At 42.9% G+C, this 16,510-nt stretch overlaps 2 protein-coding genes across 12 annotated transcripts in view; one reads left to right on the forward strand and one right to left on the reverse strand.

Annotated features, from left to right (window-relative positions):
• The window catches only part of LOC117250193 (peripheral plasma membrane protein CASK-like), a 54,299-nt gene that overhangs the window by 10,059 nt on the left and 27,730 nt on the right, over positions 1-16,510 (forward strand). For all 9 annotated transcript variants that reach the window (XM_033616272.2, XM_033616268.2, XM_033616270.2 and 6 more), the window contains exons 2-6: positions 2,424-2,536; positions 9,956-10,061; positions 11,047-11,124; positions 11,249-11,321; positions 15,995-16,097. In XM_033616272.2, the coding sequence (XP_033472163.2) occupies positions 2,424-2,536; positions 9,956-10,061; positions 11,047-11,124; positions 11,249-11,321; positions 15,995-16,097 (473 nt within the window). The remainder of the gene's footprint in view (positions 1-2,423; positions 2,537-9,955; positions 10,062-11,046; positions 11,125-11,248; positions 11,322-15,994; positions 16,098-16,510) is intronic.
• On the reverse strand, positions 12,375-14,704 carry gpr34a (G protein-coupled receptor 34a). Of its 3 annotated transcripts, none has more exons than XM_033616279.2 (3): positions 14,546-14,685; positions 14,304-14,414; positions 12,375-13,827 (listed from the first exon to the last, which is right to left on the reverse strand). In XM_033616279.2, the coding sequence occupies exon 3, from the start codon at positions 13,820-13,822 to the stop codon at positions 12,536-12,538; it is 1,287 nt and encodes a 428-aa protein (XP_033472170.1). In that variant the 5' UTR covers positions 13,823-13,827; positions 14,304-14,414; positions 14,546-14,685; the 3' UTR covers positions 12,375-12,535. The 3 variants fall into 3 exon arrangements, with proteins under 3 accessions (XP_033472170.1, XP_033472169.1, XP_078021699.1); XM_033616278.2 differs by having other exon boundaries at positions 14,503-14,632; XM_078165573.1 differs by having other exon boundaries at positions 14,304-14,704.

Here is a 16,510-nt window from a genome sequence, read left to right on the forward strand (position 1 = left end):
CTGTGAGACTAATGAATTACAAGGCATTATAGCTTCTGCATGGACTTGACCTGTGTGTGTATGTGAGGAGTACCTTTTAGTGTGGCCTGGCCTGTGTGTAAATACTGATTGAAGGTTGTATACAATAAACTTTTTTTGGGGTGGCCCACCCAACAACGGTTATTCTCTTGGCATTGCCCCCTGCTGGTTGTCTTGGCCTTATCCATAACAAGTACTTGAAACAACATTTCTGACACTTTGCCATATTTGTACTACAAAGAAATAAATGATTATAAGTCATAAATCATTTTAATACTTTAAAGAACAAGTTAACTACTTACTAAGGGCAATTATTCATCTTAAAGGTGCAGTGCGTATGATATGGTCAGGATATAACTTGAAAACATTAAACAAAAGAACTAACATAATCAACAGACCAGGAAGAAGTAACAGTTTTGACATTATCAGTACGTTTACATGCACGCAGTAGTCGAGCTAAGCTCATAGCTCGGCTAATCAGTCAAGTCGGACTTCTTCTCTTGTCTGAGTTTACATGCAGAAGAGAAAATCGAATTTCTGACCAAGTACGTCTGACTCCGCCTCGATAGGCGATGCTGTGTCCTTTTTAATATAGTAGCTGTGTTTGAAATCGCTCCCTATCACGGATATAGTGCAGTATATAGTGTGTTCACCATTTTGTGGTGTTGTTCGAATTTTCCACGGTTAATTTCATTCACTGTATAGTGGACTATAAAATACCCACAATGCACAGCAAATGTGAGTGAACAAACGATGTACCTACATTTTACTCCCGTATACCACAATGCAATGTGGTCGTCTTTTGCCACAGGAGAAGAAGAAGAAGAACCTCAAAGATGGCACAAAAAGAAAAGAAACGAATAGGATGCTAGCTGGTAACGTTGGCTCATGAGCTAACAATAGCCACTTAGCTCGCACGAGCTAGGTAGCTTGTAGCTCGTGCACTATTGTGGGCTATTACAGCTCACAATGCAGACACACAACCGTAGCTGACAAAACCAAACGTCCACACCATTGACATTTCAACAATTTATTGACAAAAAGTACAACCACCATACAGTTTGATCATCCTCAAAGTGCCCGGTTTGTTTACATGATGCTCGGCGCGTCCACTTGCGTCACAGGAGTATGCAGCGCAGCTACTGACGCAATGACGTTCAGAAAATTTCAGTTAGTGTCCAAAATCTCATTCAGTCGTTCCCCATGTAGTGCACTATATAGTAAACACGAAATAGGGAATAGTGAGTGAGTGAGTGAGTGGACAGTTTCGAACACAGCTAGTGCAAATTGAACTAGTTCCGGTTGACCCGAAGAGGAAGGTGATGACAAATGAAGATAGCAGAGATGGATGTTGCTGTGGCTCTGTATGTTTCGTATGCTTTAGGTGTTAATTATATTACAAGTGCGTCTTCTGCTTCTCGGTCGCCATGGTGTTTGATTGTTTGTTTTTCCGGGAGTTACTGCATTGCTGCTACGTCATCTCCTTCGTCTTCCGGGAGAAAGCCCGTGAAAGAAAACGTGGTGCATGCGCAGAACGCTGTGGAATCATCAAACTCAGTACGAGTTTCAATCAAATTTTCTAGGTGTGTTAGTCGAGCTACGGATTGTCCAGTTTCAGTCAGACAAAGCCAATAATTCCATTTTCTCAAGCTGCATGTACACGTACTGTATGTCAAAGAGATCTATCTGTTGTGTTGCAGAGATCTACTAAAATTAGGATGCTAGCCCTGGCCTGTACTGTCTTGTAATACTACTTGTACCTCGAGAGGTGATGATGATGATCCGATCCGATCCGAAATCCGATCACATAATGTGTGGTGTGTGGGTGATATGAGCTAAAGCATGTTTATAGTTTGTTTTATGGGATTTAACCACATTAATTATGCATGGGATTTTAATATAGTAAAACCTGTGTGTTTGTTCAGAGGATTGTCCTATTGAAATCAAGATGTCGATGCAAGCTTTCCTGTGCTGCAGAGCTGATTTTCTTATTAAAAAGAACAACAGAAAAATGCAGCCATACAAAATCTGCCACCCCATTTGTCCAGAAATAAACCCTGCTGGGTAGGTCTCCGTGCTCAGGTCTCTATAATAAAGCTTTTATTTTAGCTTTTACAGCTGTGCTGCACACCACTGCTCTATAATTCCCACTGGCACGAGCACGGCTATGATGCCTAGCAAACCGCTCACTGTAAATCCAGAATATTTTTTCAGAGATGTGTGCCCATTGCACCAGGCTGCTGTGTGTGGTTGTGAGCATGTGATTATGTGTACATGTGTTTCTGCTAGGTGCTAATTTATCCAGTGTTTGAATGTGAGAAATCACATCAGAACATAGGTTGATGTCTGTGTGATTGTATGTACCTGTCACTAACTCAGCATGTGTGTGTGTGTTTGTGTTGCAGGGGTCCCTTCAGCGTGGTGAGGCGCTGCATCAACAGGGACACGGGCCAGCAGTTTGCTGTAAAGATCGTGGATGTGGCCAGCTTCACCTCCAGCCCTGGCCTCAGCACAGAGGGTGAGGAACACCGCAGCCTTGAGCTGTGGCTGCAGTGACATCTTTTGTTGTCATGCGCTCGGAGCAGCAGATGGGTGGGGCTAGAATCAGGTCGAGAGAGGATAGTTGTCAATCACAGAGACTTAATCTTTCTTTGAGAACTCCAGCTAACTTATGAATTGCTTTCTGTGCTCCAATGCAACCCCCCACCCGCCTTATTCTCCTCGTGGGTTACAACAAATGTTGGTAATTATCTGCAAGTACTGTTTGGATCAGATATCAAACACCGGGGCACAAACAGACTTTATAAACACAAATAAATGAGGCATAATGTCACACATGCAGATGAATAATGTGTTGCATATTTTGTGTGCCTGTGTGTGTATGTGTTGGTTAGGTTGTAATGGTGAGTATGTGTGAGAGATTGAAGCCTGCCATGTCTCGCCATGTGGTTTGATGCTTTGTCATAGTGTGTCTAAAAGAGAGAGAGAGAGAGAGAGAGAGAGAGAGATGGAGACAAAGATCATAGGTGTGCGTGTGTGTGTGTGCGGATTGGTGCTAATGTTGGCGCTCACCATGTGCCATCTGTGATACCCCAGTCAGAGATTAGCCTGGTAGCCAATAACAGCAAGACAAGGAAATGACCCAGAGGAGGAGAAACGCTAGAAGTGGAGATTTACACCAGTGTCTGCTTCCTAGATAATTTGGACTGTAGTGTGTTTTTCATTATCCTGAGACTATCTGAAAATTATAAATCATCTACGAGATGATTTTACAAGAGTATTTGTTACCTTGGAAAACAGGGAATCGTGCTGTCGGTCTCCCCGTGTCACTTCTAGCACGCTTCACCCTGTGGTCAGCTGCACCAAACATGACAAACAATCTAGCTTGCCCACAGTATTCGTGGTGACAAGAATGTCCAGAAGGATGTGGAGGTTTTCAAATAGATAATAGCTAGTACTTCTGATTGTTAGGGACGCATTCCTGACATGGGAATTGATTCAAAGAATGACAACAATACGCTTTGTGTGTTTGTCAGACTGTGAGAAGCTCATGTCACTTCTCAGATGTCAAGATTTGATGTTCTCCTCTGCTTCATATTGATGTAAAATGTGTTTTTGGACTCTTAATTGGAATTTAAAGGCTTAAAGGGCAATTTGCACTCATGATTTATGCTATTTCACTTACAACAATTCATTGATTCATGAAAAAAAAGGAAGGAATACATATCAATTCTAAATGTTGGTAATGGTTTCAATATTTGTTTTCTGCAGTATCAGTACGCCTGGACCAGCTGGGCTGTCTGGCTCTCTCTTATTGTTTATGTTTACTAGTCTTTCTGCTGTTGTCTGTCACTAGCCAAGAAAAGAAAAATCATTGTCGTATATTAGCCTTGTTATATTTATATTCTACAATTTTTTAAAGGTATACTATGCAGGATTGCCAGTTTCTGTTTATTAACGCGCTCACCAGTGAAAGTGAAAGTACAAGAGAACTACAGATTCACTCTTGTTTGGCGTTTTGCCTTGTTTGGCGTTTCGCCTTGTTATAGTTAGTTTTTTTCGGCGCTTTGTCTCTTGGATGCCTGCTGCTCATAGTCTGGCACCTGGTTGCTACCTTGCACTCAATACACTTTCTACACAACTGTCACGTTCACACATTCATACACTGGTGGCCATGGCTACCATACAAGGTGCCACCTGCTCCTCAGTTTTTAACACACTCACATACCCATGGAAGCATCATTGGTAGCAATTTGGGGTTCAGTATCTTGCTCAAGGATACTTCGACATGCAGACTGGAGGAGCCGGAGATCCGACCTCTGATCTTCCAATTGGTGGACGATAAAGGCACCTCACCTGAGCTCTGTGGAGTACACTCCCATAAATGTCCTTAACACCGAAAATAACAAGAAAATGAGAAAGTCTCTGCAGAAAAAACACACAATCACACACCTCTTGTGAGTCACAAGCGATGATTGAGAGGGATTACTTCTGCTCTGCTCCTACAGACTACATGATATTGGTTTTGTAATTCCTGTCAATGGTTTCAGGACTCTTTCTCACAGGAAGCAGTGTGTGAGTTTGGGAAATGACTGTTCTACATTTTTACCCCTGTGAAAGGGGGTACCACAAGGTTCAATATGGGGTCCTCTCCTCTTCATTGTAATGCCCATCTGTACGCAGATGATACAGTTCTGTATTGTTTTTCTAACACTGCACATTCAGCCAAAATCCTATAAGCTTATGACAACTTGCAAAATGCACTCTGTATTACCAAATACATGCTGTTCTCCAGAGCCAGAGATATTGTTGATACTGCTGATAGTGGTTTACATATTGCCACTCTAAATGGTCACAGTATTGAGAGGGCATCCCAGTATAAATATCTTGGTATCTGGTTGGATCAAAAAGTCACATTTAAATTTCACATAGACACACTTGTCATGAAGTTACAGCAAAAATTGGATATTTGGACAGAAACATAGTAAGTTTTCCCGTGTTCAGTTGGAAGCGGAAGCTGTCCTGGGTTATGGTGACATCATCTACAGACGCGCCTCTGCCTCCAGTTGGTAGTTAAATGGGTAGTTTAACGTGTTTAAAACCAAAAGCATTGTATTTGGGACAAGTCATCAATTCAGGACAGACCCTAAATTATATGTAAAAGAAGTTGCAGTTGAACAAGTTCTTGAGACCAAACTTTTAGGTGTAACATTAGATAATAAATTATTTTGGTCAATGCATATTGATAAATTGATTAGTAAGATGGGGAAAGGTCTTTCAGTTACATCACAGGACAGATCATCAAGGCATTAGTTTTATCTCATCTGGACTACTGCTCCGTGGTATGGTCCAGTACTTCCAAGACCCAAATTAAAAAAATTGCAAATTGCTCAGAATAAAGCAGCACACTGTATACTCAGATGTTCATACAGAACTAATGCGAATACAATGCATAACTGTTTATCATGGCTAAAGGTAGAAGACAGATTTACTACTTCTTTGCTCAACTTAATCAGAAATATTTTAATAACCAAACTGCCAAGAGAGATGTACATAGCTACCATACTAGGCATGCTGCTGGAGGTAGATTTATACTACCCAAAGTTAAAACTAGTATGAAGAACACTGTAATGTACAGAGCTGTGGTGACACAGAGCTCTCTGCCTGAGCATATCGTTGAGGAAAACAGTAAAGATCGCTTTGAAATATCTGAGATTTCTGCAGCGCTTGGAGGCTTTTCTGTAAGCCCACTTTGATTGCCTTGTGCAATAACCTAAGTATGAGTCATTTGTACTTTATACCTCTGCATGAGTATTTTGTTTTTGATTTTTCAATGATTAGAGCCAAGTCCTGTCTTGTGTTGTATCGTGTTTTGTTGTTGTTGTGGTTGGTGCTTTCGTGGTGGTGGTGGCGGGATGTCTTTAGTGATAATGTACTGTCATGTATAAAGTATTGTGTTTGGTGTGGACCCCAGGAAGAATAGCTGTAGCTGGCTGCAGCTAATGGGGACCCTAATAAATGAAATGAAATTGCATCCTATGTGAAAAGGTCGGGTGGACGTCTTTAACATTTTACAGACATTGGATTCCGTCATACATCTCCTCATTAAACTGGTGCAATTGTCATTATTCCACTCGTTGAAGTGATTGGCTGACACTCAAAGTCCCCCGTGCAAATACTGAGCTTGGGAATGAATGTATGTGGTGTCTACGTGTGTTTATGTGTATATGTATATGCATGTGTATATGTATTTGCTCCTGCTTTGTTTTGTCATCCTATTTATTCTGTTCTAACTGTACTCTCGACATCATTGTAAATGAGGGCGGTCCCTCAATGATTTCTCGAGATTGAATAAAGGTTGAGTGAAACTTTGTTTTGTTTGGTTTTTTAGAAAAATCCTGCAATTTTTCCTCATGGGATTAAATATATTGATATTTTTCAAGGTATTGCATTAAAGTTAGAGATTGCAGTATCATGTCAACTCAACATTTATAACAGTTGTAACACAAAGACAAGTCATTATAATTTGCAGCCCACTCACACATGAAAACAATATAAGACTATAAGGTGTGTGTATTTCCTCACACTGAAAGTTTCACTTAAAGTTAGAAGAGAGTACCTTTTTGACACCCACATTCCTGACATTTAAAAAAAAGTCGCAAGAGAAGAAAAAAGCACAGGGACACTCAGAGTAGCAGGGCAGAGAGCTGGAGCGCGGCCAGGTTCGGAGAGTGGTTTCCTGGGACCACATACCTTAGCTTATTAAGAAAGAATCTGTGTCAGCATAAATGTGACTGAAATGGAAAAGAGACAGAACCGCTACAAGCTGAGCAGCAAACATTCATGGTTATGTGTGAATATATCTGTGTGTGTGCATGTGAGGGAGTTGGACGAACAAATGATTAATGGTGTAATTAAGAGTTTGTGAGTATTGAACAAAAGCAGAATGAGTCAGTGTCTGGATTTGTAGAATTTAATAAAGACGAATACAGTGAGTGAACTAGTGAACACTCTCCATCAACCGCAGAGCTTCATGGGTACTGAAAAATACAATAGTGCAATTTGCAGTGTTATTAGTTGGATGTGTATTGTGCATTTAGGTAATGAACATTTTGGAAATGTAATTCATCAGCACCCCAGACAAACTAACACCACACTGGAGCATGACCAAGCATTTTGTGAGGTGTGCGTCAGGTGAAAATGGAAAGACCTTTTCCTGAAAACTATCACACGAGAAAGTGAGAGAAATAATTTAACATTGCATCACAAATCGGAGTCTAGCCTGGACCTTGCATGTACGAATTGATTTGAAATAGGCCCAGTGAATGGCATTGCTTTCATTCAGACCGTTCCAGGCCTCTCTGGCTCCCTCGCTCTGTCTGAGTGGTTTCCTCATTGCCGTGCGGACACTGGGCAGCATTGTTACACTCGAGAATAGATACTCGATGAGACGGGCCAAGGATGAGTGCAGAGAGGAGAGAAATAATGAAAGCAAAGGAACAGTAGAATGGGGGCTCTGTAGTGGGGACACAGCGTCATTTCTCTGTGTTGCATAATGATACTGGTCTGTCACGACACAATGAGCACACACACACGTACACACACAAAGATCAGTAGACTTGCAGATGGGGAGTGGAGTGTGTAAATGAGGTTTTTATGGAGTGAGGAGCTCAAGAACAGCACATTATGTCTGTCAGCCTCCCTCAGCAGTCTGCGTTAACTCTGTTTCACCACTCGTCTCTCCAGCTGTTAGTCATTCTCTTCAATATTGTCTGTTTCCTCCTCTTTAAAGAGAGAACGCCGTCCACTCCTGTTAGCCGTGATCTCCCCTCAGTGTTCTTTAATGAGGCAGGCAGAGGATGACGAATGTCGTAACTGTATTTGCAGTGTCATCTGGATGTGTCGATAATGAGAGGGCATGATGCTGATGGAGTGTGAGCCAGATGTGCATTTGAATTAGCAGTGGAGATGTTATTCTGGTGGCCCTGCACCTGGTGCTACCCAACATGTAAAGGCTCACCTTGTGTGCTCAGGAGCCACAACAAATGGGATCCCTCTGTGTCAATGAAATGCTCTGTAGCTCCCTCTGGTGGTGGAGTGGAGTTGTGGCAGGTCTGTTGAGGTGTGAAAAGATGAGGGTGGCCTTCTTATCTCCTTAAATCGTCACCAAGGGATGTGAAAGGGTTAAAAAAAGAGGCACCCACCGACCTGTCTTTCTGTCTCAAATAAACATCAGGGAGTGTTCTCACCCAGTTTTCACTTGAGATAAAGATAAGGCAGCTGCATAAACCACCAAAACCTAACTCTGCTGTGACTGTATTTGTCATGGGTGTGGTTACTCAGTTGGTTTGTCACTGTGACACTTTGTTTTGTGCTGTTGCATTGTCTTTATGAAAGCTTTTTGACCTGTTTTCATAGCTCTGCATGTTATGCTTGGGGGAAATAGTGCTTAATAGGGTTGGGCGCAGTTCACATTTGAACAGATGCAGGTACCTGGAGTTCACTGCCGGCACCCAGCGGTACCTTTATGGTACTTTACTTGCTCTGTATAAAAAAAAAAAAAGAGTATTTTTGAAAGAGCTGCAGGGGTGATGTTGTAGACGTCATTCTTTCGTCCTCGGCCCAGGTCAACAAGTGGTTCTGTTCCTCTTTTCTAATCACACATAGAGCTAATCTTGTGTTTTCTGCCTGTCTGCTTATGTATGTGTGTGTGTGTGTTGGCTCGTGTCTCCTGCTCTGTTTCGACCTGGGCTTTGCAATACGGAAAGAAATCACATATCACAATATTTTTGACCTTTGCTGTGATATTGTAGGGTTGATTTGGTGCTAGACAGCGAGAGGAGTCTGATAAGTTCAGAAAATGACTTTATTTTATGGTATGCAGCCTTTAAAACAAGGAAAAGACAACACTTACGATGTTACGGTATCCAAAATCTAAGACGATATTTAGTACGATTCATATTCGGGCTGGGCGATATGACCAAAATCTCATATCCTGATATAGGTAATTTCATATCCCGATAACGATACCTATCATGACATAGCACATTTTAATCCAGTGAATAAAAAGTTGTTGTGAGGGAGCGCTGGTAGCGAGAAAGCTGGTGAATCAAAAAGTGTAATTTGCGTCACAACGATATAAACGATAGAGCAAAATATAAAACGATAGACATTTTTCTCTTGTCACACGACATATATTGTCATATCGCACAGCCCTAATTCATATCACGACATAAATAAAATACCGTTATGTTGCCCAGCCCTAGTTTAGACTCAGAACTCAGTCACAGAGAGTGGTGATGCTAGGCTAGTCCTAAAATGAAAAGACAGTAGACGGCTTGCTGGGAAGAGGCCTCCTCGCTTCGAAGTGCCTCCTGTCTGAGCCCAGCATTCTCACCCAGAAACACTACCTTGGAAAATACTGATGTTCAGACATGAATCAGTACTCCGTAGTACCGAAAACTCTGTACCTAAAGTACAGAGTTTTCGGTACCCGACCCTACACGTTTAGTCACATATCAAAAAGGAAGTGGTTGGAAAGTGATGCATACACCCCCAGGAAGATGCAGACATTCAACCCTGAAACTGTTGATGCTACAAACTACATAAAACCCTTGAGTGACTCAACAATAAAAGCTCTGAGAAATTAAAAGCATACATCAATTTTACTGGTGTGATGTGCAGTGGAGAAAACGTGATTTAAATATGTCAGTGTGTTGCTTCAGCCAAGCAGCACCTGATAATCCAGAGCTGAGCACAGTTCATGCGACGCCAGTGAAGCTGTGAATGGGAATTAGCTTACTGACTGTCACGTATGCTGCGTTTGAGGCTTTGTATAAAACCTGACTTATTAGAAAGGCAGATACAGGTACACACAACCCGTGCTTGTACTGTAATTACTTTGGAGTGATGTGAATGTCTGATTTCTCTTTTCCAGATCTGAAGCGAGAGGCCAGTATCTGCCACATGCTGAAACACCCCCACATTGTAGAGCTGCTGGAGACCTACAGCTCTGATGGCATGCTCTACATGGTCTTTGAATTGTAAGTCTGTGCTGCTCACACTCTCTCGGCCACATAATGCAGTATGTAACCAGACGTGCACTTCAAACTATCCTCACTTTTGATATTTCGTCTTTTATTTCTTGTTAACCAGAGCAGGAAACACCTACCAGACACGGTTTCTGTAGAGCGGCTGAATATCACTTTTTTTTGTTCATGAGAGGAAACAATATATAGATGGCATGTGATGATCTTACATATGCAGACCAATCTATCGGCCACAGACTAAATTTACCAGCAGTTGGCAGATGGTTGCGCCTGGTTTTTTCACACTTCATCGCCAACACATCCATCCCCCTCACTTCAGTGGTTTCAGACATATTAGAGGCCTCGGCGGAAACAAAATATGTGTGATAAGCAAGATGTTAAAGCTCATATAGTAGACATAGATGTCATTTAGGTTTACTGAAGAGCTATGCCTGGGCAAAATATGAAGTATAAATGGTATGATTCCATATGTTTTGCTGGAGAGGAATAAATAAAGAGGTTATGTTACTACACATTTTCAAAGTACTGTACTACACTGTTAGTCTGGGCGTAGATTGAAACAAAGGTCATACTGATCCTGACTGATATTGTGCGCTTGCAGTCCTGCATCAGCGTTACACACATATAAATCCACAGGAGACGTTGCAGAAGCAGGAGACAGCACTCTGCTCGTCCCTCCCAGCCTTTGTTGTAGATATAATTTTCTTAATCAACTCGCCTGGTTACTGTGTCTCGTCAGCGTGGGTTTTATGCTGCGAATCTGTGTTCGTATCCTCCTGAAAGCTTCCCCCGGGGATTGTTACTGGCTGAAAAGTGCTATCATGAAAATATAGTGCCTCTGTGTTTATGCCAGTGACAGCAGGTCGTAAAATGGCTCCCTGACGGATGTCGATTTATGCACTGTTTTAAACACTATTCTGAGAGATACTAGTTCGACTATAATCGCTGGAATCCTAATTTCACTTCTCACTCTTCTCAGCATGGATGGAGCAGACCTGTGTTTCGAAATCGTGAAGAGAGCCGACGCTGGGTTTGTGTACAGCGAAGCGGTGGCCAGGTAGGACGCACAGTCTGGGAACTGTGCGGAGAGCATTTTAAATATTAATAAAGCCTGAAATAAACAATTTGCAGCTGGCCTAAATGATCTCCCCCTTGTCTGCTTCTGCTTTCTGCACATCCAGCCACTACATGAGGCAGATTTTGGAGGCCCTTCGGTACTGCCACGACAACAATGTGATCCATCGGGATGTAAAGGTGAGATCTAATGTATCTTGGCGTCTCTGCACCATCATCACAGCCAGGGAACAGCTGTAAAGTGGAAGAGCGGCACTTTCCACTGTAACACAGGCAGCCAGGTTTGCATGTTTCCCTGATGTTAGCGAAAAAACTGTTTGAAACATGGTCTTCAGAACGTTAGGAAACGCGAGGTTCCTGCTGTCAGGGATTACTTCTGCTCACATTTGCGTCATTATCGGAAACTTTGGCCTCATTTAATGTGAACATCCTTCATCGTGACATTGAACATTGTGACACAAATTATCAACGCACCATAGTTCCCCTTTAACCCTTTTTATACCACACACTCTGATGTGACTGTTTCCTGACAAAATCTGTGTGGTGATAAAGGTCAAAGGCTTTACAGTTTACCAGAAAACACCCCCGTCAGCATCTGCTTTTTACATTAACCTCTAGGTATGATGTGGCTTTGCCAGTCTAACTATAGAAGCTGTTAGTTTGCACACCATCCTGCTGGGTCGAGTTTGGTCCTTTAAAAGCTCTTATAGTCAGATTAGCATCAGGATTAGCCAGGAGACGAACACTTCTAGAGCAGATGGAGCAGTCCTGAACCTGGCCCTTGATCTTCCTACTATCACTACCATTTGACAGCACAGTCCACAGACAGATCAACACTCGTTGTGTTCAGTGTAAACCGATAGCTGTGGGTCAAACCAGGTGGTGTTTAAACAGTCTGGGCTATGCCTCTGTCAGTGTCAGGAAGGAAACATAAGTCTGTCTTTGCATCTCTTTCTTTCCAAATCGACTTCATTTCGTTTATTTTTTTGTGTGTTCAAAATGTCATCAGATACATTCAATCTGTTATCACTGAAATACACTTCTCTCTCTCTCTCTCTGATGGGAAACACACATGGCATGTTTTATAAGAAAAGCTGCTGTCACAGTCATCACTGAAGTGTGTCTCCTCAGATGTTACTGTATTGTCAGTCTGTCACTCAGGCGTTAAACTGCAATTTAAACAATGATTCCCTCACAGCACAGGTGTTTGTAAGCCAACACAGGGAGAATATCTCAGGAGTAAAAAACATATTTATTTTTCTTTAAACAAAAGAAGTAAGAATGTGTATAAATGCTCAGTTTTGTACAGAATAAGCTCAGCAGTCCGGCCTGTGTTAGAAATGTGAGAAATTTATTTCTCGGGTGTTCAGGCTTTGTTGCAGTCAGATTTGTCATCATTGTTGGCCAGTAGTTGGAAGCGTAGTCAGTCCTGTGTGGCGGAGGGTGGAGTTGATGATACAGATACTCGTTCTAGGGGTGACTGAGGGGGTGTTCAGTTCAGCGTTCGGGAAAGCCATAGGCGCAGATGGCCGTCTGAACTCGGTGGTCGAGCTGTTAGATGTCGCGTCGTTTAGGAAGAGAAGACGGTGGCCAAGTCGGTGTCCAAGTGCTTGGAGGGCGGTTTTGCGAACAGAGCCAGATAACAGAAAGTACATGACAGGATCCAGGCAGCTATTGAAGGCGGAGAACAGAAGCATCACCTCGTTGGTGCGGTCCACCAGTTGCAAGTAGTCACAAGATGCCGTTTCGCTGAGCTGGGAGAGGATGTAGACGGGGCGGAAGGCGTGGTAGGGTGCGAAACAGACGGTGAACAGAAAGAGGACGAAGAAGGACTTCTTGGCAGTTCTCTGGTATCTCTGTGCATTGGGAAGGTCCGGTTTGTCCCGTGACACCCGCAGCAGCTGGGACGCAATCTTGGCATAGGAGACAACCAGCATGACGAAGACGAGCCAGAACAACAACACAAGCATGGCGTTGAAGTAGGCTTTCCCTTTGGCTTTGCTGCTGCGCTGCTTGTATTGGAAGCACTTGCCGTTGAATTCTTTGTCCTCTGCAGTGGCGATCATTGGCACCAACGCCATCAGCGACAGACCCCACAGAGCCCCGCATGCCACCCAGCTCCACGGCCGGCTGCGTCCCCACAGAATCATCATCATGCCTCTCCTTGCCTTGCCTTTACCCTTCAACCGCAGGTATCTGTCCAGGCTGATGAGCCCCAGTAAAGTAATACTGATATACATGTTCATGTAAAACAGATTCCCCACAACTTTGCACGCCACAGATCCCAGTTCCCACTTGTTTCCGTTAACATGGTAGAACACTCTGAAGGGCAGGCACGCCAGCAGGACCAGATCAGCCACGGCACAGTTGATGAGGAACACCCGTACAGAGTTGCGGCTTGAATGCAGGAAGAGGAAGACCCACAGGGCGAAGAGGTTCCCCACGAGCCCAAAGAGGAAGAACAGGGAGTAAAGGACTGCCAGGGGCAGACGGAGGGCGGCGTCATCAAACGAACATCCAGTCTGGTTTAGGGAAGAGTTGGAGGAAGGGGACAAGGAAGGGGGGAGAGAGGTGGCAGAGAAGAAGGATGACATAGAAGTCGATACAGGAAGAGAGGAGTTAGACGATGCAGAGGCTGAAAGAGTAAAGGGGAAGGAAGAGGCCGAGGAGAAGAGGGTCATTGTGGCTGAGGAGAAAGAAGAGACAAAAAAAAAAATCAGTTCATTGTGTGTCACAGAACAAATACAGAAATTTTAAACAGCTCAAGGTGAAAGGCAAGAAAAAGGTTGCGTGCCCAAACTGAAACTGCAGTTGCGTATTTTATGAGTAATGCACAGACAGGTGAGTAATGTGTGGGTTGTAGTTTTAAAGGTCACACATGTAATACTCAGTGTGAAATGTAAATTATAGTAATTAATGTAATGCCATGAAAAAGGTACAACACCCTACAAAAGAGGAGCTCCACACGCAGGATATTGAATGTTCTGGAAAACATACAACAGTTCGGTTTTCTGTGCGAGTCATGACTAATTTAAGTTTCATGCCCATTTAACCTATAAATTCCAGTCCAAGTTGAGGAGTTGCTGCACATGTATGAACACTCATGCTAAGTCACTGTCTGACGGCCACACACAGATGTTGGGATTAAAGCAGAACACTCACCGTCAGTATTCCTCGCGTAGTGATTTCAGCACAGCTGCAGTTTAGATGTGTGGGAAAGTGCACGGATGTGCCGGAGTTGAGCAATCCAGTGTGTTTCTCTCCTCCATCAAACTGTAATCAGTTTAAAAAGTTACTTATATGATAAGATATTATGCAACGCCAGTTCTTGTCCTTAACACTTTTCTTTTGCTATCTTCACCTATTTCTTCAGTCTCTGAATGAGTCATAAATCCTGCACACACTTTTTTTTTCACATCCTTTTGATACTCTGCTCCTCCCCGTCCTCCTCTCAGCTCTCTGTTCTCAGCTCGCCTTCAGTCCTGGTCGTTGTCCTCTCCTTTATTAAAATGCCTCTTCACTCTCTCCCCCCTCTTGCTCTCACAGATCTGACTGTTTAGTCTGCCGGTCCTCTTGTCTCTGCCTCTTGTTCTCACTCCCCCTCCCTCTCACTGTGTGTGTTTTGCACCGCCTCAGTCAACATCCTCCACGCCCCTCAAGCCCCTATTACAAGAAATACAGAATAGATAAGACAGGAAGTGAGTCCACCGCACTCTCACCCTGTATCTGAAGTAAAGGTTACTCAAATTAGCAAGAATACAACTTTTAAACAGAACTAGTTTTTCTGAAGAAGGTGTAGTGTTTGTTATATCGCATGCACAGATCAGAGACATTAATCTTGTCTTGAGTGCATGTAGTTTATCGTATTGATTGCAGTCCCAAAAGCTTGTTCTCCAGCATGCCCTGTGGTCAGTTTGTGTTTGAAACTGAATCTCTGAGGTTTTGCACGCAAAAAACTGCAACTCCTTTTATCATCAGCTCGGTGTGACTTCTGTGCAACAGTGGAGGAGGCTTTGTTTCAAAGAATCTGATATTAAAGTAACTTTAATAATAAGTAAGCGTGCTGGAGAATGATGCTCACGTAGTTTCCCCACATAGTAGCGAACACGACCCTGTAAAATAGATTTACTTACTGCGGAGCAGAGCAAGTATTTTATTACCTGCCTCCTTCAATATGAATCCCATGCAAATAGGGCTCCAGTGTGTTAATTGCAAGTACGTATAAGTAGGATCAGGATCTACGACATTATCTGCTGCTTCTCTCACAACATTTCTCTCATTTTCATCTTCTTCTGTCAGTCGTTGGCCTGTAGTTTGACTTCTCATGTTAAGGATCTTACCTGTATTTATTCCCAACAGTTCCCTTCTACTGTATGTCATAAAGAGTTGATATCAAGTCTGAATAAACTTTACGTAGGCCTAATTCCTCACCACCTTGCTCTGCAGCTCTCTGAGACATCTTAATTTCATGCATCTCACTTTATGCTGATGATCCCTTGCTTACTAAATGCTGGAGCAAGACCTGTTTCCTGTCTGTATTGGCATTATAATGAAGTCGTGGTTTTAGTTGCGCATGCTGTTTTGTCATTGTGAAACTGAGGTTCTCTAACCAGCAATTCATCATATGGGATGCTGCACTTTTGCACAGAAAGAGCAAAAGCAATGCTCTGCACATTTACTGTACGCTGCAAAGATTGTGTTCTCCTCGTCAGTAAAAAGAAAAAGTCATCATCGCATTTGTTGATGAGTTCGTTATTTAACCTGTTGAAATATATGAGTCATAAATCTACTGTTTAACTCTTTGTCCTATTTTTTATTTATCTCTGCTGGACCTCTCTTCTGTCTCTCCATAGCCTCACTGTGTGCTGTTGGCCTCAAAGGAAAACTCTGCTCCGGTCAAGCTGGGAGGTTTTGGAGTGGCCATACAGCTGGGAGAGTCTGGTTTAGTAGCTGGAGGTACAGTCGGACAGTTTGTCCCTACTACACACATTTACTACACGTGCATGCACACACAATGATTAAACAATCAGGCAAAGAATGGAAAATAAATTCTAAGTTTTGATCATTATGTTAATTTAAGGTGCTTATTTAAATCTCCACATCATTGCAAAATGTTTTTTTCTGTTCATCAAACTAAGTAAGAAGTGTTCAGAGAAAACATATGACTGTGGTAACAAGATGAGCAACGGACAAGCGATATTTTAGACATGGCTACCAGGGTTTTCCCTGGGTTTTTTTGAGACCAAGGTGGCAAAGGCCTGTGGCGGGGGGGCATCTTGACAGCTGTACTTTTAGATACGGTCCCCCCCTCTATCAAATACGAAAGGAGGCCCCCACATGCTTGAGCTTTACACTGCTGACTTGTATAA

This window comes from Epinephelus lanceolatus, chromosome 24, assembly GCF_041903045.1.
Source record: "Epinephelus lanceolatus isolate andai-2023 chromosome 24, ASM4190304v1, whole genome shotgun sequence".
Classification (NCBI taxonomy): Eukaryota; Metazoa; Chordata; class Actinopteri; order Perciformes; family Serranidae; genus Epinephelus; species Epinephelus lanceolatus.

Bases quoted from the DNA above. Each gene is read 5' to 3' on its own strand.
- gpr34a (XM_078165573.1), bottom strand. From the start codon at position 13,822: ATGACCCTCTTCTCCTCGGCCTCTTCCTTCCCCTTTACTCTTTCAGCC.